General features: G+C 38.9%; 1 protein-coding gene across 6 annotated transcripts in view; it reads left to right on the forward strand.

The window, feature by feature from the left end:
- The window catches only part of tex2 (testis expressed 2), a 102,185-nt gene that overhangs the window by 55,277 nt on the left and 20,655 nt on the right, over positions 1–26,253 (forward strand). For all 6 annotated transcript variants that reach the window (XM_072241921.1, XM_072241920.1, XM_072241922.1 and 3 more), the window contains 4 exons: positions 4,702–5,053; positions 9,029–9,270; positions 9,773–9,919; positions 19,078–19,177. In XM_072241921.1, the coding sequence (XP_072098022.1) occupies positions 4,702–5,053; positions 9,029–9,270; positions 9,773–9,919; positions 19,078–19,177 (841 nt within the window). The remainder of the gene's footprint in view (positions 1–4,701; positions 5,054–9,028; positions 9,271–9,772; positions 9,920–19,077; positions 19,178–26,253) is intronic.

A 26,253-nucleotide genomic window follows, 5' to 3' on the forward strand; every position in this document is an offset into this window, starting at 1 on the left:
GTCAGGTGGTTATTTGTATAAGCAAATATTTAACTGTGACGAAACTGCAATTTATTGGAGTCTTCCCGATTCCGGTAAGTGAAACTACACTGTACATACATTATTTCTACATTATGTAGGCTGTGTATTTTTATGTGTTATTTGGTATGATTTGGCAGCGTCATAGCTTAAAGGTTACTGGAGAGAGTGTTTTTGCCAAGAGCGCTTCCGCGAGATTTTCGCTGCACTAGACAGTGCTGCAGAAAAGTACTTCTACTTTACATAGGCTGTGTATTTATCATATCATTCCTGTTTTTACTATATGTTACTGTTATTTTAGGATTTATGTGTTATTTGGCATGATCTTGTAGGTTATTTTTTGGGTCTGGGAACGCTCAAAAATTTTTCCCATATTAATAAATGGTAATTGCTTATTCACTTTATGACATTCCGGCTTACGAACCATTTCATAGGAACACTCTACCTTTGGATAGCAGGGGAAACCTGTATAGTGTTGGAGAACAAAGGAAAACTGCAGAAAACACAGGTTTTCCAAATTTTGATTCTACTGCCCTCGCAGTGCATTATGTACAAAGCTAGGCCGGAGTTAAACACCTTCTCAAAAATTACCCAAGCTGGAAGCTTTCTTTGGGGTTTTTAATGAGAAAACTTTTTGAAAAGGTATTGCTGTTTCAAGGGTAAATAAAGAGTGGATGTGCTTCAAGTCGAAATCTCAGAGTCCGTGCAGCAATACATGTAAAAACAGCTTACAAACAAGAAGTGATGTTTGCATAAAACAAACTGCATACAAAACGAACAGCACCTCTAGAGGCAGAACACTCTCTGCCTGACAATCTTCACTACTGAAATTAAAAGTCAAATGATAATTCCCTCATGTCTTGAACAAAAGAATGGTCTGTCTCAGAGACTAGTCTTGTAACAGTCTTACTGCACAGTCTTTAGCTGTTCTCTCTTCGAAAATGGTGTTTTTGATTACATACTTAGTTGTAATGTCGGATGAGCAGACTGGTGACACAGTACTCACTCAGAATGACAATTGGGTGAGGTACCTCTGAAGTGAGTTGTATCTTAATACATTCTCCAACTCACTGCAGCTCCTCAGAGTCAAGAAAGGGACAGAGTTCACTAAGGTAACTTTGGATTGGGAGAAATTTCTGCTTTGTGATGCACTGCACTTCCACTGCATACATATGCCTTTGAACAACAAGGATTCTAACCTTTGCCCAATTCATTTGTTCTGCACTGGGAGGTTGCTTATAAATGTGCCAACCACTGAAAAGACTGTCTTTGACAGTCTACTTCCTACAATCTTTTCTTCCATCTGGATACTACTGTCACATGGGCTGAAATTGCTTGAGTGCCCATTCTTCAGGACACTAGTCTTAAATACACTAATATTGGGCTGATGAGCACCATCGAGGCAGACTTCATCCACTATGACCCAACCCAGGTCCAGTTGTTGGGCATAAGATGCATCATACCGATGATTGTGCTGTCGAAGTACCTTGTGTCCATGGATGATGTCTTGCCAAGCAACAGGAGAATCTCAGCAGAAGAGTCAAGTGGAGGGATCTTGTCAGCTATATCCTTAAGGTGTGGATGACCATGTACAGCTTCAGGAATTGGGGTTTCATCCCTATTGTTGGGAATATGGTCACAGTCAATGAGAGTTGATGGGGTGACCAGACCTCCTCTCCAATTGACTCTGCAACAGATCTACCAGTTTTGATTGTTTCAGAAAATATCTTTATAATATATGGGGAAATAGCTACATCTGATGGATGCTTCGCTGGCTTCCTGCCATACTCTTCTGTGGGTGTGCTGGAAGCAGTAGCCCAAGGTGCTGGACCTGAATTTGCAGCTGTATCTGGGTCTAATTCTTCTGAAGTGCCAACAGGTTCTTGGCTTGGTTCTCTGGAGTCCACTGGTGCTTGCTGCACTGTGTGTCCATCCATGGAGTGCAATATATTGTTACTGCTTCTACAATTATCCTTGCTACCCTCCCCAGATTCTCCACCACTATCCAAATGACTATCTTGTCCACATTCGAACTGACTGCTTCAGGGCTTCTAGTATCTTTCTCAAGCTGTTGACCAGTGGTGATTTATCACCACAGCCTAGTGCAGCAAGTGAGGACTGTGCAGTTGGCTCTATGGTAGCTTCTTTGTTGAAAGGTGAGCCACTGATGCACCTGATGTGTTGTTCAGCCCTGGTGTGCTCTTATTCAGTGGTGAACACCATGTGTCTCTAAGTTGGGTGTCTTTGGGCATTTCTCAATTTTTATCTTAAATGAATGTTCATATTTTGGCTTGAATCTGAAGCAGAGGATACAAGTTCAGGAGGAGGATGGGGCAAAAATCTGGTGTGAAGCATGACAGGAAACTGGTTCCTATTTTTGTTGCTTTGATTTCTTCCTCTGTTGAGCAACCAAGTTGTATTAGAGGATGTACCAATGGTTGGTTTTTCAGTCACCTTCCTAGGGAGATGACCATGACTGTCTATGTCAGCTGTGGCTTCATACACCTTTGCCTCTGCTAAAGCAGCCTCAGCTTCATGCTCATCCGTGAGAGCACTCAGTGTAGCTTCTACATAAACTTTCTCCATGTCTGTGCATTCCTCCTCTGTTTACACAAGCTTTTTCAATTAGCATTTCAGCTTTGCGTTGAGTTTATGCTACTCTCATTCTTGCCACTTCATTTCCGGCATGGGCTTGTGCAGCAGCCATGCTAAGTGTGATTTTGCTTGAGCGTCACCATATTCTGACCTGACTTCCAGGGCTTGGCCATTGAAGTTGCTCAGGTCAGAAGCTGACGTTGTAGCGCATAGTGTTCAGACATGTCCCCAATCCACAGGCGCTGTCTTTGAAGACAACTTATCTTTATACTCAGGGAGTTAAACACCTTCTCAAAAATCACCCAAGCTGGAAGCTTTCTCCAAAGTATTTAATGAGAAAACTTTTTTGAAAAGATATTGCTGTTTCAAGGACAAATAGAGTGGATGGGGAAGGATCTCTTTCTACCGTGTGTGCTTTAAGTTGAAATCAAATTAACTCAGGCAGGAAGCATAAAATTTTAAAAGGGGCTTACGAATAGGAAATGATGTTTGTACGAAACGAACCACATACAAAATGGACAGTGCCTATAGAGGAAGAACACTGATTACAGAGAACATAATGAACAAGAACCACAGCAGTTACTTAGCAACATTTTCAAAATGCAGCCTAATGAAATACTGCATATATTGTATTTGGAGCTACTACACAGGATCGGAAAAAACTGCAGAAAATTCAAAGTAAATTTATTATCAAAGTACATAAATGTCACCATTTTCAACCATGAGATTCATTTTCTTGTGGGCATGCTCAGTAAAGCCAAGGACCATAATAGAATGATTGAAAGACTGCGCCCGACAGGACAGACAAACAACCAATGTGCAAAAGGTAACAACTGTGCAAATACAAAGAAAAAGATAAATAATATAATAAATAAACAATAAATATGAAGAACATAAAGAGTCCTTGAAAGTGTGTCTAAAGGTTGGGGGAGCAATTCAGTGATGAGGCAAGTGATGTTATTCCGGTGATTCAAGAGCCTAATGGTTGAGGGGTAAAAATTGTTCCTGAACTTGATGGTATGGGGCCTGAAGCTCCTGTATCATTTTTCTGATGGCAGCAGCAAGAAGAGAGCATGGTGGGAGTCCTTGATGGATGCTGCTTTCCTGTGACAACGCTACGCATAGATGTGCTCCATAGTGGGGTGGGCTTTACCTTTGATGCACTGGGCCATATCCACTACTTCTGGTAGTTTTTCCGTAAACATCCAGCTCCATCATGGCCACTAGCTTCCTCAGCATTGAGAACACCTTCAAAAAGCAGTACCTCAAAAAGACAACTAAGGACCTCTATCATCCAGGACAGACCTCTTCTTATTGCTACCATCAAGAAAGAAGAGGTACAGGAGCCTGAAAGCATACACTCGACATTTCAGGAACAGCTTCTTCCCCACCGCCATCAGATTTCTGAACAGTCCATAAACACTACTTCACCGTTTTGTTTTTCTCTCTGCATGCACTATTTACTTAATTTAATACTATATCTATATATATATATATATATATATATATATATATATATATATATATTTATTTATTTATTTATTTCTTGTTGTAATTGTTTTTAAATTGGTATGTATTGCAATGTATGCTGCTGAAAAACAACAAATTCTACTGCATAATGCCAATGATATTAAACCTGATTTGACTCTGATTCGATGTTGTGATCATGTACTTTGGTATTCTGATTTCCAGTGTTTCTTTGCAATATGGCTTGAGGTTTTGAAGAAAACAGTTCCAGGTCTATTTTAACATTTTTGAAAAGTCTGAATGAACTGGTGATAGTCTCAGAATAGTATGTGTCCCTCAATGCCTAATTAATGCAGCAATTGGCCTATTTCTAAGTTTCACAGCCAACTATTGAAGACCAGCTAAACCTCTCTCTCATCGCCTCAGCAATCTGACCTTCCCACTGTAGTTGGCCTCTCCTTCTAATATGAGCAGCCTATGCTATTCTTTTACAGACTTTTTCTTCCACTTTTAATAGGCCTTAATATATTGGTTATACAAATATATGTGATATTAGAAAATCATTTTTTAGAAGCACAAACAGCAAATTGTAATGTAAAATTTTGATTTTTATTTTCACAGGTTCATTTAGTACCAAAAGATCTGGCTAGGAAAAGAGTATGGAATAAAAAATATCCAATTTGCATTGAACTTGCCAGACAAGATGATTTTATGTCAAAGGCCCAAACAGAAAGAGAAAATGTAGAAGAAAAATTATCTGCTGATAAAGTTGAAACTGTACTTGAGGAAATGAAAAAATCTTCTGGCTCACAAGATTCTGCAAAGCCAATTTGCCAGAAGGATCAAATTCTGTACCTTTTTGGGAGGACTGGTAGAGAAAAAGAGGAATGGTTCAGGAAATTCATTTTGGCCTCAAAATCAAAAACTGATATTAAACGATCAACAAATCTTGGAGGAGGAGGTGCCTTGCCAGGTGAAATGTTTTCTCTGCTACTGAAAGGATACTTCAAAAATATAGCCTTATGATGTTGATGCATTCATTGAAAGCGGCTTGTTAAATGATATACTCATTTATAATCATGAAAATGTAAATACTGATGCTAGGTAATGTGTCACTGTTTGTGTGTGCTGACATTGTAATCTATTGTAGTCCACATTTCTTGCTGTTTCCCTATCCTGATGATTTTCCTTAAAATATCCAACTCATTCCATCTTTTATTATGAATACTTTGGCTTCAGTGACCATTTATGGGTAGTCCATATTCCTATGCTTTGCATTTAGTAGCTTCTTGCAGCCTCCCATTCTGGACCTGTAGTATTAATTTTAAGTTGTTACTTTATAGTGAGATCTGTCTTAATATATTATGGATTCTGGTTAATTGGGACCAGTACATTTTAGCATGATTAAGCACCTGTCTCGATTAGGTAAAGTTTCATGGAAATAGTTATAAATGTATAAAAAAGTCAGCTGAGTTAGGAAAATTACCATTTAACTGAGTAACCAATTATGCAAACATTTGTATATTTAAATGAAATATAGAACAAATTAGAACACTGCCAATAATACTACAGTACTATAAAATGGTATTAGTTCCTAATAGTTATTGATAGTGGAATTCGTCCATTGTACGTTGTAGTGTTCTTTTGATTAACAATAAAAGAACAAAATCAGTGCAGGCACTAGTGCAGATAATGGACTGCCTTCATATGTTTTTGATTATTGCATTCTCCAAATCTTCATTTTCATTGTAATATTCAAGATTATTCAAATTCTTAATCTGCAGTAGTGAAATTGTTTCACTTTCACTCTCGGCTGTTTGTAGCGTCTCTAAGCCTGAATGCTTGAAACTGCAGTGAGCAAAGCAGTTCTGAATTGTTTTACTGCTAATTTCTCGATAACTATCAGTGAGAAAAATCACTGCTTTTTTGAACACAAACACACACAACAGACGCTATTTTAAAAAGTATTCACTCTAAGCATAGTGTAGTGTCTAGCAGCCACATAAGTACACATGTCTGACTCTGTTCGGCAGCAGTCTCCTGTCACAATTATGTGGCAAGGTGTCCCAGATAAACAAAGGGTTTCTTAGCTATTTTCTTGATTAGTTTTAGTTCTTTTAAGATTTGTCCCAAATAAGTGGCCGATTGATTAACCGATGGCCCAATTAACCAAAATCCACTGTACTTAATTGTTTGAATTGAAGCCCATAATTTTATTTAAATGGTCTGTTAATTTGCATCAGTCAAGTTTTGTTTTTTGATTTGTTTGAGAATTTTAGTGTTGAGATTGTAATTCAGTTCTCTTCTTTGTCTCTACATTCACTGTTGTAATTTTAACTGCATGGTAAATCCCTCTCTAATTCTCAAATCTATTTATTGACCAGCTGCCTCCAGAGACATTTCATATTTTCTCATGACTTTCATGCTTACTTCCCACATTTGGTTCTTCCCTAATGTTTATTTGGTGATTAGATTATGGTATGCACAGCAAAACACTTTGATTTCTGTCTATAGTGAGTCTTGGTCAAGTTAATGTGGCGCTATAACTGTAAACCTGCAATTATGTAGGGAAAACAGCTTATCATCCCTGCTTTCGATAATTGTCCATGAATAATACCGAAATGGATATGTGCTGTTACTGGGTGAGGACAACTTTGAGTATTGTTGCACCTTGCCTCCAACAAGCCTCCTATTGGAGTGTGGAAAATCTACAGGACAGCAAAGAAACTATTCAACCTGTATCCTATATAAAAAAAAAACTTTGAGTTGCTGAACCCATGCTCCCAGTAATCATTAACTCATTCACTAACATACAAAAGCAGATGAACTTTGTATTCAACATTAGCAAGGCAATGGTCCTCTATCAAGCTGCCCTTATTGGACACCAGTGTCCTCATACAATAAAGCTTCATAATGAGACCCTAGTAACAAGACATGTTCTATTTCTTGGGAGCCATTCTTGGTTTAGACAGATGTCATTAAAAAAATTTACCATCACCTGTGTGCTAGCACTTTAGCTGACTGAGGGGGAAAAAAGCATTGCAAGATCAAGGCTACAAACCTAGCACAAAATTTGTGGGTGGTAGAGATCACCTTAGTCTATGTTTCTGAGATTTGGACTACGCATAGAAAGTAGCTCAAAGGGTTGGAACAATAACATTAATGTTGCCTCTAAAAATCACCCAATCCACGGATTCCCTTATCCTTCCAATGTTAGTGTACTCTCCCAGGGTGACATCCACAGAACTGAGTTGCTCATTATACTCAATTGGTCCAACTGGGCCAAAGACTTCACTTACATATCTAACATTAGACCTCCAAAATGGACGTGGCATTTAAGCTTCGTCACAGGAAGGTAATACCAAGTGAACAGAATGTTCGCAAAGCTTTTTTGGAAAGAGTGCAACATCCTCACACGTTCCTGGGAATCTCTGGCCCATGATTGCTCGAAATGAAAGACGAGTATTTGTGATGGTACTGTAAAACCAGTCTATGTGAGTACACAATAGCTCTGTATAAACAGTAAGGAGTACATCTTCCTGACCCAACTGCAAAAGACTCTGGTTCCCACATTAACTTTATTGGTCATCCTGGGTCCCACAGTCCCAAGGGAATGGAAAGAGAGAAACTTGCAGGTATTTTTACATGAGTAACAATTGCTTGTACAATACAATCTAAAGAAACGGATTGCATAGAATAGTAAGGCTATAAAATCAAAAAAGCAAAAAAAAATTTTTTTTAAGGAGTGGCAATAAGTCAAAAGAAATATCCAAAATTAAATTTTGTTTAGCCTTTTATAGTAGAGCACATGCAGCAATAAATTTAATTTCCCCTAAAATCATGAAATGGAGTATTCCATTTTATTCTTTTGCCTGCTTTATTGAGAATTATCAAGTATAATTACACATTTTTCTGAAGAAAACTGCACTGTCATTATTCACTTGCAGAGGCTTGAGCGGGGGTTGAATCATCTTTGCTTAAAATGTAGAAATACCTCCAAGTACATCATGTTTCTTTCTAATGAGATTCATAAAGTGGATTGTAATTGCCTGGGCAGAAAGACACAACATTTTCAAATATGCTTTGTCTAAACCACCAAAAAGTCTAAATGCAATGATGCTGTGTAAAGTGGACATGGACATTGTGAAGGGAGTAGTTTAGTTGACCATTTTGATTACTAATTTAATTTGTTTGGCACACCATTGTTGTATTGTTCTATGTTCTAAAAGCAATATCTATTACATAAGGTGCCCTCTTGCATTTGTTGATGCAGGTGATATTTCTTTCAAATGGGTTGAACGGTAATTTAATTTTTAATATTTTATTTGCTTATGTTAAACCCCAAATTTTGTGTCTCAGGAAAACTTTGCTTCAACTCTGTTGATACAAAAGACTGCTGACACTGGAATCTGGAGTAACACAAAAAGTGCTGACAGATCTCAGTGAGTCAGGCAGCATCTGTGAAAGGAAATGGATAGTTGACATTCTGGGTCAAGATCCCTCATCTGTACTGAAAGACTGAGTCCAGATGAAGGGTTATCAGTCTGATCTGCTGAGCACCCCAAGCTTTCCAAGGTGCTCCAGATTCCAGCATCTGCAGTCTCCCATGTCTCGCCTGTAACTGTAATGTCAGAATCATCAGTGCAAAACTGAAGCAACTTTGAGATGCCTAATGATGGGTATTTTAATTTGGAAGATCTAAGACTCTTCACTGTATTGCACTTCATTATGTTACCTGTTCAGTTTATTAAATAATATGGTGGAAAATTGCATTTAAAATGAACAATGCCTTTTCAGGTAATTAAGGATTAATAATGGGCACATTTACTCATGCAAGAATTTGCTTCGTATTATTGGCTTCACATTGCATCAGGAGAGAGATGTCAAACATTCTTAATAGGTGAAGACTCAGTTGTTCTGTTGACTAATCAGTTGTGCTTCATTTTAGGTTTTGTGCCATCACACAGTAGAAACAATAGCCAATCTGGAATGTTGACTCATAGTCGCAACAGCAGTAAAGGAAGCGTTGAAGAAATTGCATCACATTTGAAACAGAAGGATCTCCTATCTGGCATACGTCAGAAAATGCTTCTGGATTATGCTGTTTATATGGCAAAATATATTCCTGAAGAAATTTCCAGTCCTAACTCTAGCCCTATCCACAGTGCAGAAGGTAGCCCCACTGCTAAGGTAAGAAAAATAAATACATTTCTGCTTTTTGCTATATTTCCCTCAATCCACAGTATTCTTAATTTGAACGACTGAAACATTTGACCCTGCAGGTGTCCCCATAAATGTTACCTATGTTGCATTCTTGACTGATATCAAGAAAGGATGAGATGTTTAACCTTTTCATCTGACTTTTTCCTTGTATTTATTTATGAACTCCGACAATCAACCAGAATTTAAGTCTAACTGTATAATATTAGAATTATCTATTAAGTTTAAGGTGGAACTATTTGGTTTGAATATCTCAAATACCAGATATCAGGGTGATCGATTAAATCTTCTGAAAATGTGAAGAGAGATACAGTGGAAAATTGCATTTGAATTGAGTGAATTGTACTAATTTTGAGGCAGTTTTGTAAACTTCATTAAGCACGTTACCTAGCAAATTTAAGATTCCTAGTGTACTCAGAACAATGCATGTGGATTAACATTTTGAATTATTTAATACTTCTGTACATGATAGTTGCCAACCAGTCAAAATGAGGACACAGAACAACGAGTGGCTTGGGTCAATGCATTGCTTGGGCGAATCTTCTGGGATTTCTTGGGTGAAAAATACTGGTCTAACTTAGTGTCTCGGAAGATCCAGATGAAACTCAGCAAAATTAGGGTATGTGCTCAACATGTTACAATTCACCTTTATTAAAGTTTATCCATAACTCTGTGCACAGGCAGTATAGTTTTCTGTGATGCAGATGTTGACTTGGATTTTTATTTATCTCTGCTAATTAAAATTGAAAAGGTTTACACATGTTAATATCTGTTTCATTATAGGACCATTTTGACTGATTAGTTGTTATCAACCTTAGTCAATCGTTAACGCCATGCCAGTTTGGACATCTCAAGCTACTCAAAGCTGCAGACAATTAAAAAAAATCTTCTTCCATTTTCTTAATATTAGTGTAAAGTTATACCAAACATGTAGTTGCTTGCGAGATATGGTAGAGGGCGGGGTTAAGAAATTTATTGTTAAAAAGTGATGTAATGGTAATATCATTGTACTGAACTCATTGTATCTGCTGAAGCTCTCCATTCACTGAAAGTGCCAAAAAGGTATTAAGCACAATATGCCTTGGAGCCAAGTTCGAAGATTGTTCCTTGGACACTGAAAGCAAGTATAGTAAGGCTCTGACACAACTTTTAAAATGAGCACTAACAATGCTTCTGACTATATTTTGTGAATATTTGAAATATTAAATTCTAAATATAAAGGGTGAATGGGTCAACTTAGCCAAGTAGTTCAATTCTGTTAACAAAAAGACTAGAAGCAATGATGGAATGAATAAGAATTACAATAAAACAGCGAGGATAGATGTAGGTGATGATAGAAATCAAATAGGCACTTTTAGTAGCTAGGATATGGAATTTAGAATTGAACTTGGCAGAATGAAGCATTGCTATTGCATGCTGATTTGACCTGAGCAAAAGGAAAAAGGAATGAAATAACTGCTGAACTTTTAAGTTACATTGTGGCTTTTAGTTCATGTTTATTTGATGAAAAAGAATTGCTGGTCTCATGTCAAATTGCAAACCTATATATTTGCAAAGTGTTAAATAGCTTATTAAATGGAAGGTCATTAAAGATGGTTGGGAGAATACGAGTTCAACAAAAGTGCCACATCAAAGTACCACCGAGAATTTAATCATGAAACACGCTCATATTCCCCCAACCTTGAAGTTGTAATGATCAAATACCATACATGCTATTTACCCAAGGAGTTCTCATCGGTAGTCCTCAGCGGAGTTTGCTTATCACGAACAGTCAGCTATAGTTGGGCACTTGAGATACTGCATGATGCCATCTACAAACAAGAAACAATCCTTCCCAACACATTTCAATTCATAGTCAGGGACTTCAACCAGGCTGGTTTAAAGAAATTTTTGCCCAATTACAATCAGCATATAACCTGAAGTACGAGAGGTCTCAACAGTAGACCACTGTTATACTAAGATAAGGAATGCCTACCATTCCATGCCCAGACCACATTTCAGGAAATCTGATCATGTAGCTGTCCTCTTCCTACCTGCATACAGACAGAGGCTAAACAGCGAAGCTGTAGAGATTAGGACAACAAAGACGTGGTTGTGGAAGGCAGAGGAGCAGGTACAGGATTGCTTCAAATCAGAGGACTGGTCTGTTTTCAAGGACCCTTCTGTGGATCTGAATGAGTACATCATGGTTGTCACAGACTTCATAAAAACAGTTGTAGATGAATGTGTCCTCACAAAATCATTTAGAGTCTTCTACAACCAGAAGCCCTGGATGAACCATGAGATCCACAAGCTGCAGAAAGCCAGATCAGAGGCATTCAAGTCTGGTGACTAAGAAAATTACAAGAGATCTAGGTACAATCTCCATAAAGCCATTTCATGGGTGAAGTAGCGATTTCAAAATAAGCTTGAATCAACGAAGGATGCTCAACGGGTGTGGCAGGGCTTGAATGCTTTCACTTCTAAAGTAAAATCAAGCAACGTGGTCAACAAGAGGGCTTCACTTCCAGATGAGCTTAATGCATTCTTTGCTCACTTTGACCATCAAAACATGGAGGAGCCCCCCCCCCCCAATGAGCCCTATATAGGCAGTGTATTGAATTTTTTAGATCTACCTAAACTTACAGATTTACAAAATGAAAGTTTATTAGAGCCAGTAACTGTCAAAGAACTGAACGTGGCCATCTCTAGGTTAAAGGCTGGAAAGTCCCCGGGTTCTGATGGGTTTACCTCAGAGTGGTACAAGTCCCTGAAGACACAGTTAGCCCCATTGCTACTTAACACCTTTAATTGGATCTTGCAGAGAGGAGAAACTCCACCTTCCTGGAGAGAAGTGATTATTTCAGTTATTCCTAAAGAGGGTAAAGATAAACTAGAATGTGGCAATTATCAGCCAATTAGTGTTCTTAATTTAGATTACAAACTATTTACATCTATATTAGCGCGCAGATTGGAAAAGCTTTTACCTGGCCTAATCCACTTAGACCAGACTGGATTTATTCAACAAAGACAAACACAGGACAACATAAGGAGAACTCTGCACATATTAGAACAGGTTAATAAGAACGAAACAGAGACAATGGTAGTAGGATTGGACGCTGAGAAAGCTTTTGATTCGGTTAGTTGGGCATTCCTATACAGAGTGTTAGGAAGATTCGGCTTTCAAGAAAAGTTTATTAAAGTAATTCAGACTCTATATGACAGCCCTACAGCCTGAATTAAGATAAATGGGGACCTCTCTGACTCCTTCATCTTAGAGAGAGGCACTAGACAGGGATGCCCAATTTCTCCTCTCCTTTTTGCGCTATATATTGAACCGCTTGCCCAACTAATAAGACAGAGCGAAATCGTAAAAGGTATCAAGGTGGCAGGGATTGAACAGAAAGTGGCGTTATTCGCAGATGATGTTTTGGTCTACCTGAGTGAACCAGAAAAATCATTTATAGGATTGTTTACACTGTTGGATGACTTTGGAAAAGTATCAGGTTATAAAATAAATGTAAAGAAAACGCAGGTTATGTCCCTAAATTATACACCATCCAAAAAATTGCAGGATACATACGATCTTAAGTGGGAAGCTAAATCATTAAAATATTTAGGAATAACCCTGCTGAAGGATCTTTCAACACTGTCACAGGTAAATTATGGGCCATTAATCTCAGATAAAAGCAGATATGCATAGATGGAATCTTATCCCCTTTTTAAGTTTAAATTCAAGGATAAATACTATAAAAATGAATATTCTTCCTCGGTTCTTGTATCTTTTCCGTACTTTACCGGTGGAGGTGGATGATAATCAATTCAGGGAATGGGACAAATGGATTTCCTGCTTCATTTGGCAAGGAAAGAAACCTAGAATCCGATATAACACCTTACAGTTAGGGAAGGAAGGAGGAGGTATGGTTCTTCCTTGCCTGAGATTATTTTTATGCCTCACAGATAACCCCTCTGTTATATTGGTGTAATAGGGAATATAAGGCTAGATGGAAGGAAATAGAATTTGGATTAGTTGACAGTTTTCCTCTACAGGCCTCAATAGCTGACAAAGGATTGATGGCCCAGTTGGAAAAATTTAAAAGCAGTTGGATAAATCTTACATTAAAAGTATGGCAGAAGGTGGTTAATTCATGTGGAATTAATAACATGTTAAAACTCTTTAGATGGTGTGCATATGATACCGAATTCCTTCCCAACAGGGGAGATAAAAGATTTGAGTTATGGATAAAGAAAGGTCTTACAACCTACCTCTCATTTATAGATAAAAGAGTATTACAAAGTTTCCAAATCCTGCAGGACAAACATGGCCTAGAACATAATGACTTTTTTAGGTACCTTCAAGTACGAAACTATGTTAACCAGAGTTGTAGATATACAGTAGAATTAGAATTTTTCAGGATTCTGAATTCGGCTTGCAGTTCAATACCTAGTAAATCAGTTTCTCGAGTATATAATGCACTCTCCCATGCTAAAAATATAAATACACTGTATATTAAAGAGAAGTGGGAGAAAGAAGCGGGGTTGGTACTTTCCGAGGAGGCTTGGGGGAAAATCTGCAGCTTTCAATGGTCCTCGACTAATTCTTTGACTTGGAGAGAACATTGTTGGAAAAACATTATAAGATACTTCAAGACCCCATATCAGGAAAAATATAAAGATACAAACGTGACGTGTTGGAGAAGGTGCGGCTCCAAGGAGGCAAATCATTTTCATATTTTCTGGGATTGCCCTAAATTAAGTCTATATTGGGAAGGTATTCATAGAACATTAGTTAAGGTACTTAGGTCCCAGATACCTCTGAACTTTGAGACGCTCTATTTGGGGCATGTATTGTTTCTTGAACAGAAGGAAGATATAAAGTTGCTGCAGGCCCTCTTAGTGGCAAGTAAGAAATCAATCACTAGAAAGTGGCTAAATCCAATACCACCTACATTAGAAGATTGGCACGAAATTATCTTGGAAATATTTAAAATGGAAAAGTTGACTTATTCCCTGAGAATTCAAAAAGAAAAATTTTATCAAATCTGGAATAAATGGATTGAATATATAACCCCAATGCGAGCAGACTTTAGATGACTCTCCTAATGATTTATACTGCTCTTCTCATCAACACAATAATATTGCTAACGTAAGCACCCCTAGTCTAAATGTCTTCTTGTTTTCTTTTGGAAAATAGAGAATTAACACAAGTAAAGGGAAAGATTTGGGAAAGGGATAAAAAATGAAAAAATTAAGTAAATAAGTACATAGGGATTGGATAATTATGCCTGCGGGCAGGAGCAAGCATGAACAAATTAGGATATAAACACTTACAATAGTTGTTACATAGGTTTATATACAACATTTTGGACCAGTGGAAATGGTCCAGAAGAGTTATATGGAAACTATTATTACCATTTTTCTTAACAACTAATACCATTACTTAGCCTAATAGATTAGAATTACCACAGTACATAATTATCTATTTAAGTGCCTAATTTCCTTTTATATCATCTCAATGTGTACTTAAGAATGTATAAATAATTATAGTTTTATATATATAAAAAAATGGAAAAGGTTATATGTGTGAAAAAGTACATGATATTTGTGAATTCCTTATCCAAATAAAAATAAAATTTTAAAAAAACATGGAGGAACCATCACGAACTCCCACAGCTGAGGGAGTTTCAGTCTCCGAGGCTATTGTGTGAGCAGTCTTCAAGAGGGTGAACCCATGAAAAGCATGCGGCCCAGTGGGGTACCTGGCTAAGCACTAAAGACCTGTGCCAATCAACTGGATGGAGTGTTCATTGAGATCTTTAACCCTTCTCCGGCAGACTGAGGTACCTACCTGCATAAGACCATAAAACATAGGAGCAGAATTAGGCCATCTGGCCCATCAAATCTGTTCCACCATTTAATCATGGCTGATCCTTTTTTCTTCTTCTCCTCAACCCCAGTTCCTGGCCTTCTCCCCGTAACCTTTGATGCCATGTCCAATGAAGAACCAATCAATCTCCGCCTTAAATGCACTCAACGACCTGACCTGAACAGCCACACGTGGCAACAAATTCCACAAATTCACCACCCTTTGGCTAAAAAAATTTCTCCGCATCTCTGTTTTGAAAGGGTCTATCCTGAGGCTGTGCCCTTTTGTCCTAGACTCTCCCACCATGGGGAACATCCTTTCCACATCCACTCTGCATAGGCCTTTAACATTCAAAAGGTTTCAATGACATCCCCCCCTCATCCTTCTGAATTCCATTGAGTACAGACCCAGAGCCATCAAACGTTCCTCGTATTATAACCCTTTTATTCCTGGAACCTGTGAACCTCCAATGCCAGCATATCTTTTCTAAGATGAGGGGCCCAAAACTGTTCACAGTACTCAAGGTGAGGCCTCACCAGTGCCTTATAAAGCTTCAGCATCACATCCCTGCTCTTGTATTCTAGACCTCTTGAAATAAATGCTAACATGATATTTGCCTTCCTCATTACCGACTCAACTTGCAAGTTAACCTTCAGGGTGTTCTGCACAAGGACTCCTAAGTCCATTTGCATCTCAGATTTTTGGATTTTCTCCCCATTTAGAAAATAGTCCGCACATTTATTTCTACTACCAAAGTGCATGACCATGCATTTTCCAACATAGTCTTTCATTTGCCACTTTCTTGCCCATTCTCCTAATCTGTCTAAGTCCTTCTGCATCCTACCTATTTCCTCAACACTACCTGGCCCTCCACCAATCTTCATATCATCTGCAAACTTGGCAACAAAGTCATCTATTCCATCATCTAAGTCATTTATACACAGCATAAAAAGAAGTGGTCCCAACATCGACACCTGCGGAGCATCAGGCAGGTTTCACTTAAACCAGTGCCTAAGAATAGCATGGTAATCTGCCTCAAGTACTGTTGTCCTGTAGCATTTACATCCACCGTGATATAGTGTTTTGAGAGTTTAGTGATGAAACATATTAAGTCCTGCCTGAGAAGCAATTTGGATCCACTCCAATTTGCCTAGTGGTGCAACAGGTCCACAGCAGATATTATCTCGTTAGCTTTTCATTCAACCCTGGAACATCTGGACAGCAAAGATGGATACATTAGGATGGTCTTTATTGAAGACAGCTCAGCATTCAATGCCAACATCCCCTAATCAATAACCTTCAAGACTTTGGCCTCAATACCTCCCTGTGCAATTGGATGCTGGAGTACTTCCTCACCTGCAGACCCCAGTCAATTCGGATTGGCAGCAACATCTCCACAATCTCTATCAGCACAGGAGCACCACAAGGCTGTGTGCCCCCCGCTCTACTAGCTTTACACTTACAACTGTGTGGCTAAGCACAGCTCCAATGCCACCTTCAAGTTTGCTGACTTCACCACTGTTGTAGGCCAAATCAAAGGTTGTGATGAATCAACATATAGGAGGGAGATTGAAAATCTGGCTGTGGTGCCACAACAACCTCTTATGCAATGTCAGCAAGACCAAGGAGCTGATTGACTTCAGGAGGAGGAAACAAGGTCTATGTGCCAGTCCTCATCAGAAGATCAGAGGTGGAGAGGATAAGCAAATTTAAGTTCCTTGTTGTTATCATTTCAGAAGACCTATACTGGGCCCAGCACGGAAGTGTTATTACGAAGAATGCACAGCAGTGCCTCTACTTAAGCGTTTGTGATGATTCGGCATAGTATCTAAAACTTTGACAAACTTCTATAACTGCTCTCCACTGTGGTGGAGAGTATATTGACTGGGTGCATCACAGGCTGGTATGGAAACATCAATGCCCTTGAACGGAAAATCCTACAAAAAGTAGTGGAAGCAGCCCAGTCCCTCATGGGTAAAGCACTCCCCCCATTGATCACATCTACATGGAGCATTTTCACAGGAAAGTAGTATCCATTATTAGGGACCCCCAACCCTCTTCTCACTGTTACCACCAGGAATAAAGTACAGGAGCTTCAGGATTCACACCACCAGGTTCAGGAACAGTTATTATCCCTCAACCATTAGAATCAAAGGGGTAAATCAAATCAAGTTCAAGTTTAATTATCATTCAACCATTTATGAATACAGCCAAACGAAACAGCGTTCCTCTGGGACCAAGGTGTACACAGCACTTTCAAAATAGCTAGCAAAGAAACATAGTCACGCAAAAAGACATGTGTATCCCACAAATGTCCCACACATTGGTACAGTTCCTGGCAGTGCGCAGGCACACAAAATCCAGCCTGTTATTCCACCAATCGAACACTGGAGGGCAGCACCAACAGAAGAGGCCAGCCCCCAACCGAGCATGGATGTCACACCACACTGCCTCCGGCATCTCCTCTCCGGGACTGCAGCAGCAGGCAAGCCCACGACTTGAGGCCTAGTCCTTGCTACAACCGAGGTCACGCAGCTCTCCTGCTGTCTGTTGCAACATCAAACAAGGGAAATAGGCCTGCGGCATTTTACTTTATCAATGTCCAACGGGGTCTTTTGATTGCAAGAGAAACATCCAGGACAACCACCCACAGTTACACTACACACTGCCTTCGCACACCAATTCTGATGCCTTCCTGTAGCAGGCAGCAACAGGGTCTGCACTTAGTCAACCAGCTTTGCTAATGAGCAGCTCACTGGCGGGGTAGACCTGCAGTACCTGAAGTTCTTGGAGTCCAGCATTGTCTTGTTGTTGTAAAAAAGACATCTAGCAATGGAGAAGTATCCCTTTGTTTGGCCCCCAAGAGGCCACTGCGCCTGAACACGCTGCCATCTTACCACAACTTCACTCAACATCACTTACCCCATCACTGAAAAGTTCCCACAATCCATAGACTCACTTTCAAGGGCTCTTCATCTCATGTTCTCATATTTATTGCTTATTTATTATTATTTCTTTTTGTACTGTATTTGCATAGTTTTCCTTTTGCACAGTGATTGAATGCCTACGTTGGTGTGGTTTTCATTTATTCTATTATCGATTTATTGTGTATGCCTGCAAGAAAATGAATTTCAGGGTTGTATTTGATGACATATATGTAATTTGAACTTTGACTGATAATTTATCTATATTTAGAAAATCAAAATGATTTAATGTCATTTCCAATGCATAAGTGTAAAGGAGAATGAAATAATTGTTACTCCAGTTCCAATACAGCACAAAATTTTTAAAAAATTATAATAAGATAAAGAGCACAATAATAATAAATAAATATTAAAAGCTTATGTACATAGATTGAATGTATGTCCTTAAAGTGATGCTTTGCACAGGAGTGTCTGTATATAAGGTGACTGACAGGAAATGATAAAGTGGGGATTGTGTGGCAGTGGGTTAATGAGTGGGAGATCTATGAAATTAGCACAGAAAATAACGTTGTGTTGAGATATTGAGAAAATGATGTTGCATAATCTTAATGGCAGAGCAGGAGTGAGGAGAGGATTGTCCTTGTGCTCACTGATACAGCATATATACATTTTTTAATGGGAAAAGTCAGCAAGAACACTGCTGGAACATGGAAGCATATTTTTTCATTTGCGGTGTTAATATTTCAGCAGCTGGTATTCCCAGCAAAGATGCTCAGACCAAAAGTAAGATGAAGTCACCTACACCATATGCTGTTTCCCTGAGTTTTTATGTTTAGCTTGGAGGCAAAATGATTAGTCCTATACATATCTTACTGCTTAGCTGAATTTATTACAAGTACTGAGCACAGATGTGAAAACATATTTTAGGACAGGGAGATGTGATTTACTTACATTATATCAATTATAGAGCATCAGAAAATCTGACTTTTCATATATTTAATTTTACAGCTGCCATATTTTATGAATGAGCTGACCTTGACTGAACTTGATATGGGAGTTGCAATGCCAAGAATATGTCAAGCTTCAAAACCTTGTGTTAATTACCAGGGTAAGTGCAGTTAATGGCCTTCATGAATGGTCACTGGCATTTATTCTGCATTCAAAATTATACTAATGTTTCCATTGATGTAGATCGAGAAGTCAGTTATAGAAAATTGTCTTAGCATCAGATTGGAAATTGTTTTTCAGTGGTGATATTGTGGGCTATAATCTTAAATGTATGTGTTCCCAATTCCCGCAAACAACCTGGTTCATAAGTTTTCCTTAAATCATTAACAGGATAAGAGAGTTTCCTTCAAGGCCAAATTAGTTGCCATCTCTAATGAATCTTGAACCGAATAGTTTGCAGGGTTAGTTTAAAAGTACTGTAGAGAATTAACTACAGTCTCAGATTCGAGTTCATAGAAACCGCACTGGGTAAGAATGGCAGACTTATTTCCAAAAGGATGTTCATGAATCAAATCTGAGTCTGAGGCCTCTGTCAGTCAAAGTTGACCATGGATATTGTGTCCTAGCTGTCTAGATACGCAAGCCTGGATAGTACATTATGGAGAGCAAGTTTTGCCCATATAGCGAGCTTCCCCCCTCGACACATCTGATGAACCCAAAGGAATGGTAGAGACTGATACAGTTTGGTACCAGCAGTGTCACAGGAGTTGCCAATCAACATTGAACTCAATGTAGGACTGCCTTAGGGACTCCAGCCCTGGATTTTTCCCTCTGGGTGTACTCCAGAAGCTTCCCCCATGAGTGGGTGTAGCTGCAAGGCAATGGAAGTTTGAGATGAGTTTTCCTTCTCCAACCACAGCTGACAAGCCCCATCTGCTTAAAGTGGTTGGTTTTAAGGCACCAGTGACCCACTTTTGCCCCCTCTCCTGTCAATAGAAACGGTTCCACTGGTCTTAGTAGCGTGAAGGTGAGGAGCTGGACTTGGTTGTCAGAGGCTATTTCAGGCCCAAGACATTGGGAGTATTTAATAAGTAGTGGGAGCTTGTTCCCATTACAGTCCCAGCTATAACAACCTTAAGGAACCAAATGGATGTTTACAATTGGATGAGGTCCTAAATGATTTTATTCCTTCTCTTCTTCATACCACATAGTGGTTATTAGCCTGATGTACTGAGATGCGGTTGAGGTCTATTTTGTATCTGTAAAGGAAATACTTGCTTTGCATTACCTTGTGGTAATTTTCAGAGCTATAACTTGAAACGTCACTAGTGTTTAGGGGTGATTAGAAGAAAAATAATTTGATGAAAGTAAAGGGATGTATCTCCAGAATCACCTAATGAATGGGAGAATGTATGAAGAAGGGAAATGTGGATTGGAGAAAGTAAAGTTGAGCCAAAATCTGCTTTCACAGATAATTGTACAGGGTTGAGAATGTCAGGTGGTTCAGCTGACCATGATGGAAATACCCACACTTGAGTAGCTTTAATACTATCAATCAATGCAGAGAGCTTAGTTTTTTTTTTTGTTAACTAAAGACAAGAGTTATGGGGGAGTAAATAGAGAAAAGGTACATATGATTAGGTCGAGGTGGATATCTTTGTATTGAATTTTGGGTTTGAGGAGCTGAGTGGCCTGCTCTTGATCCAATTATTTTTGTAATTCTTGCTTATAGTGGTCCATCGTTGCCTTCCCGCACTAAATTAATGAAGTTCAACTTAAGGATATAACGCAATATCTCATTCAATTAATTACATTAAAGGTTCTGGAGCCAACAATTTTGGATACAATTTTTGCTAATCCTCATTTCATTTCCTCCAAACTCATCTTGTTTTTTTTTTTATTTGCTCTTCTTTGCATCATCACCCTTCTGTTATATGATTTCTTTTGCTTCACTGTGTCATAAATTTGATATACTCATCTCCTTTCTGTTTTCTTTTCCTTCCTTTATATTTTCCTTAAGTTCTTTACTCTTTGTTGATCCTTACTTGTATGGTACTTGAAAAATGTCCTAAAACATTAAATGTGTTTTGTGGGTGCACCATGGTCTGGAGGAACATTGCTTCATTTGGTGGTATGTATGTAGAGTCAGATGACAGTAAACTTGAACCTGAACAGAGAGAGAGAGGGAGGCTCTCCTTCCTTCCCCAATATGGGTGACAGTTCCTCTTGAACTGAAGTTTGCTTCTCTTGCATCATGCTTGCATTTGAGCCATGCTTTCATTTCACAGGTCTTATAGCATTTCACATGTGACTTAGATGAAAAAACACTTTCAGGTTTATAGTTCTGCTTTTAATATGGGGCATTTTGATCATTTTTTTCAGTTCAGTATCCTGCATTGCCTTATCTGTGTCATTGATTCCCTCATGGACCCACAAAAGCTAGAACTTTCCAGTCGTTATATCTTTAAGCCTTATACCAGGAAGGTAACTTTTTTGGGATTCATTCTCATAGCTACAGGAAACTATATCTTTCATGTAGTTGTACTGTTCTGATTACTACTACATTTCTTTTCACTTCACCGTCTTCAAGGCTTCCTATATCATGGTGGTGTCAGTTAGGCTATCCATCCTGTGGTCTCTGCTCTTATCCACACAGAATACAAGAAACTTGTACCTATTGGACAAAGTCAGGGACTGAATTTCCTGCATCACTACCTTCTGTATGGCTATACCTGCCTCCCTCTCTCTCTCTGTTCAGGTTCAAGTTTACTGTCATCTGACTCTACATACATACCACCAAATGAAGCAATGTTCCTCCAGACCATGGTGCACCCACAAAACACATATCACACACAGCATATAAACCAAAATATTGTACTGTCACTAAGTTAATAAAATATAATTCAAAATGCATGTAGTAAGGTGCAGCACAGATAAACAGAACAGTAAACAGCTCGCTGCCCTAGTGATGAGACTTTGGTAGTGGCAGGGTATTTGTTTGTCTCACAGCCTGAGGGAAGAAGCTGTTACCCAGTCTGGCAGACCTAGTCCTGATGCTTCTATACCTCCTTCCCGATGGTACTGGGTCAGAGAAGTTGTGGGATCCTGAACAATACTTTGGGCTCTTCATCTGCAACACTTCCAGTAAATGTCACAAATAGTGAGGAGAGAGACCCTGATGATCCTTATGGTTTTTACTGTCCTCTGTAAAGTCTTGCAGTCCAATGCTTTGCAGCTCCTGTACCATACAATGATGCAGCCAGACACTCTTGATGGTGCTCCTTCAGAAAGTTGTTAGAATAGGGAGCCTTATACACCTCAAAGTGTAGATGCTACTGTGCCTCTTGACTAGTGAGGAGGTGTTGTGAATCTAGGGTAGATCATCTGTTATGTGCACACTAAGGAACTTTGTGCTCTTCATTCTCTCCACAACAGAGCTAATAATGTGCAACAGAGAATGGTCAACCTGTGACTTCCGAAAGTCCACAATCATTTGTCTTGCCCACGATGAGACTCGAGTTGTTTTCACACCATTTAACAAGCCTCTCTAACTCCTCTCTCTAAGCTGACTCATCATTGTTGCTTATGAGGCTAACCACTGTTGTATCAACAGCAAACTTGATGATGTTAGCTGGGCCACAAAGTCCCTCAGTGCCTGACTAGCTATGTTGTCCGGCCCTGCACCCTGCTGTTTTGCATTGTTTCACCCTGGCTAGGGTCCTCCTCACCTTGACTGTGGTGTGACAGGGTGCCTGTACCTTAGGAAGACAGGGGATTTCCTCAATGTCACATCACTCATTTGGTTCAGCCTATCAGGAAGGGAAGCATGCTATCATTGACTCACAGAGTGGGCTTGTTTATCTTGACTAACTAGTACTTTATCTTAGCAATGCCACTGTCTGAAGTCTCTTCAGACTCCTGAAACAGTCATTCCATTCTGTGTTGTCATGGGAAGGGGTTACCTGGTGAACAAAAGAAAAGATTTAAAATGTTCTTAAACTGAGAAACACAAGTCCATGCCTCAGACAAATCACCAGAAGCCTAGAGCAAACAGGATGGAGTGCATCACCTTTCAAATTTCACTTACCTACCCAGCTGTGGCAAAAACTGACAGTTCTGCTTTGGTCTGGAATGGAATCAAATTACTCTTGATCCCAAAGGAATGCCTAAAATAGTGACTTGCTTTATATGACAACATTTAAAACTTGAATTAAATCACCGAATTAAATATTACAATATAGATGAACAAGCTTTTGGCTGATGAAATTTGTCTATTTACATTATGGCCATCGGCCTGCAGGGATAGGATTTAATGGTTGGAGTCTTGGCTTGTTTTTTCCTATTTGATAAGGATTAAAGTGTAAAACAAATTAAAAATCTGCTTGAAAAATGCATGATCAAAGCTTGCTGCTGTTGCTATTCCTATTGTCAGCCTTAGTGGAAGCTGTTCCAACATAGTAATTTTTTTTTATTCTTGTATGAAGAAATAATATGAACTTTATTATTCTTTTATAAATGCCTGGGTAGGCTGCTGAAATTACGATTTAGAACAGAGGTAGTTGAAAGGTGGTTTGATTTGGTAAAAATCATGGAGTTTAAAGAGTACCGTCCACTCATAATATACGAAAACTACAGCAAACGGTCAGGTCAGCAGAAAAAGTCATTAGCTGCAGTCTACCATTACTGCTGTATCCAGGACAAAGAAACTGGCAGGCAAAATCATTGTGGACACTACCAAATCTGCAAACTGCGTTTTCTGAAAGCTCCCTTCTGGAAAGAGATATAGGGCTATTAAAACAAAAAAAATCATTCCATCCTAGAAGTTTCTTCAACCAGGTAGTTAATCTGATCAAACATTTTAATTAGCCCCTTCACCCCCTCTATCTATTACCCCTGTCACTGCACTGCAAACACTTTAAACTTTTTTGGATTACCACCCCCTTGGCTCCAAGACCACATTCCAGACACCCCCCTCCAATTTCCAGCCATTACATAAAAGCTGTAAAGAATTTTGATTTACAATGCACTATGAAAGAAAATAGGAACTGCAAATTCAAAGGAGTGACAAATAATTGCAAAAAATATTCAAATCTCTTTAAAGCTACAAATAAAATTATTTCTGTATTTTATTAGATTAAATAAAATTAATTTTCATTAACAATTTTAGAGCATACATTAGTAGTCCAACTATTCGCTTCTTCATTGCTTTTTCACTCATCAATGAAATGGATGGGCTTGATGCAGTGATATCAGCTTCTCAACACCAGACTGAATGTCACTCAGGAGTTGTCTCAGATCCCCACATTCTGTAATTTGCAATTTGTTTTGTTGATTTGAAAGAAGTTAGGTGACTGCACTGAAGCCACGTTCCACTTAATATGATGTTGGAAAGACAATAAAGAACTAATCTTGACCTTTTTCCACAGAGCAGGATAAAATTCAGCGATTTCTTTTTGCAACCAAAAGTCTTGATATAATTTTTTTGAACCTTAACTTCACCTCAGTCATTTTGTAGTGAGATCAGTTCTTCCTCCATCCTTTCCGTTAAATCCTCATTATGAGTGTTTAGGAATGGATTTATTACTCAATCTGGAATTTGGATTGAGAGAAGATCCTGAAATCTCTCTGACATGTCTTTATGCAGCTCATTCAGGTGGGCACAGTATACTTGAAGATTATCATCTGCTATTCTTTCTTTTTCTTCCAACTCAGAGAGGCTTGGAAATTGGAAAAGGTTGCAGCACCCAATGTTGCACTTAAAGAGAGTTAACTTGAACAGAACTGATTTGACTTTGATGAGATTCGCATCATTTCCTTGCAATTGAAGATTGATTTAAATAAACTGTGAATAATTCTGACAAATAAGCAATGTCATACCTAATATTCTTGAGTTGATTACTTAAGAAGCATTTGAGCCTTTTAAAGTATTTTATCACAATTTCAAAAAGCACATAAAAGCATCTCAGGCAGATTTCCTTAGAAAACCGTCTGACTTCTGTGTGCAACAACAAGCATTCAAACTGTTCATCATTCTCAATACAAAGTTCTCAAAATAGTCCAGAAGTGAGAACGTGGGGCTTGATTTTATTTACCACTGTGTAAGTAAAGTCATTATTTAATGATTTGTGTAGATGTTCACTTTGGGTGTTATGCAACAAGATATAGTCTCTGAATTAGACAATGAATGGTAAATATGTTAGGTACGGCTTTTTTCAAGAAAGTAATAACCCCATAATGGCACCCTGTCATTAATCGGAATCAGGTTTATTATCACCAGCATGTGACGTGAAATTTGTTAACTTAGCAGCAGCAGCAGCAGCAGTTCAATGCAATACATAATCTAGCAGCGAAAATAAAATAAAAACAATAAAAATAAACAAGTACGTATATTGAATAGATTTTGAAAAACAAATGCTGTATATTTTTTAAAAAGTGAGGTGTCCAATTTAGGAATCAGCGGAGGGGAAGAAGCTTTTCCTGAATTGCTGAGTGTGTGCCTTCAGGCTTCTGTACCTCCTACCCCATGGTAACAGTGAGAAAAAGGCATGACCTGGGTGCTGGAGGTCCTTAATAATGGACACTGTCTCACTGAGGCACCTGCCCCTACACCTCCTCCCTCACTATCATTCAGGACCCCAAACAGTCCTTCCAGGTGAGGCAACACTTCACCTGTGAGAGTCTATTGGGGTCATATACTATATCCGGTGCTCCCAGTGTGGCCTCCCATATATCGGCGAGACCTGATGTAGATTAGGAGAAGTGGGATCTTCCAGTGGCCAACCATTTTAATTCCACCTCCCATTCCCATTCTGATATATCAGTCCATGGCCTCCTCAACTATCGTGATGAAGCCACACTCAGATTGTGTGAACAACACCTTGTATTCTGTCTGGGGTAGCCTCCAACCTCATAGCATAAACGTTGAGTTCTCAAACTTGCGGTAATGTGTCTCCTCCACCCCCTCACCATTCCCCATTCCCTTTTCCTTCTCTCAGCTTGTCTCCTTGTCTGCCCATCACCTCCTTCTGGTGTTCCTCCCCCCTTTTCTTTCTTCCATGACCTTCTGTCCTCTCCTATTAGGTTCCTCCTTCTGTAGCCATGTATCTTTTTCACCTGTCAACTTCCCAGCTCTTTACTTCATCCCTTCTTCTTCCAGTTTCATCTATCTCCATGTTTCTCCCTCCCCTCCCCCCACTTTTTAACTCTACTGCTTGTGTTTTTTTTCCTCTCGAATTC

The sequence above is a fragment of the Mobula birostris genome, chromosome 24 (genome assembly GCF_030028105.1).
Source record: "Mobula birostris isolate sMobBir1 chromosome 24, sMobBir1.hap1, whole genome shotgun sequence".
NCBI classification, from domain to species: Eukaryota; Metazoa; Chordata; class Chondrichthyes; order Myliobatiformes; family Myliobatidae; genus Mobula; species Mobula birostris.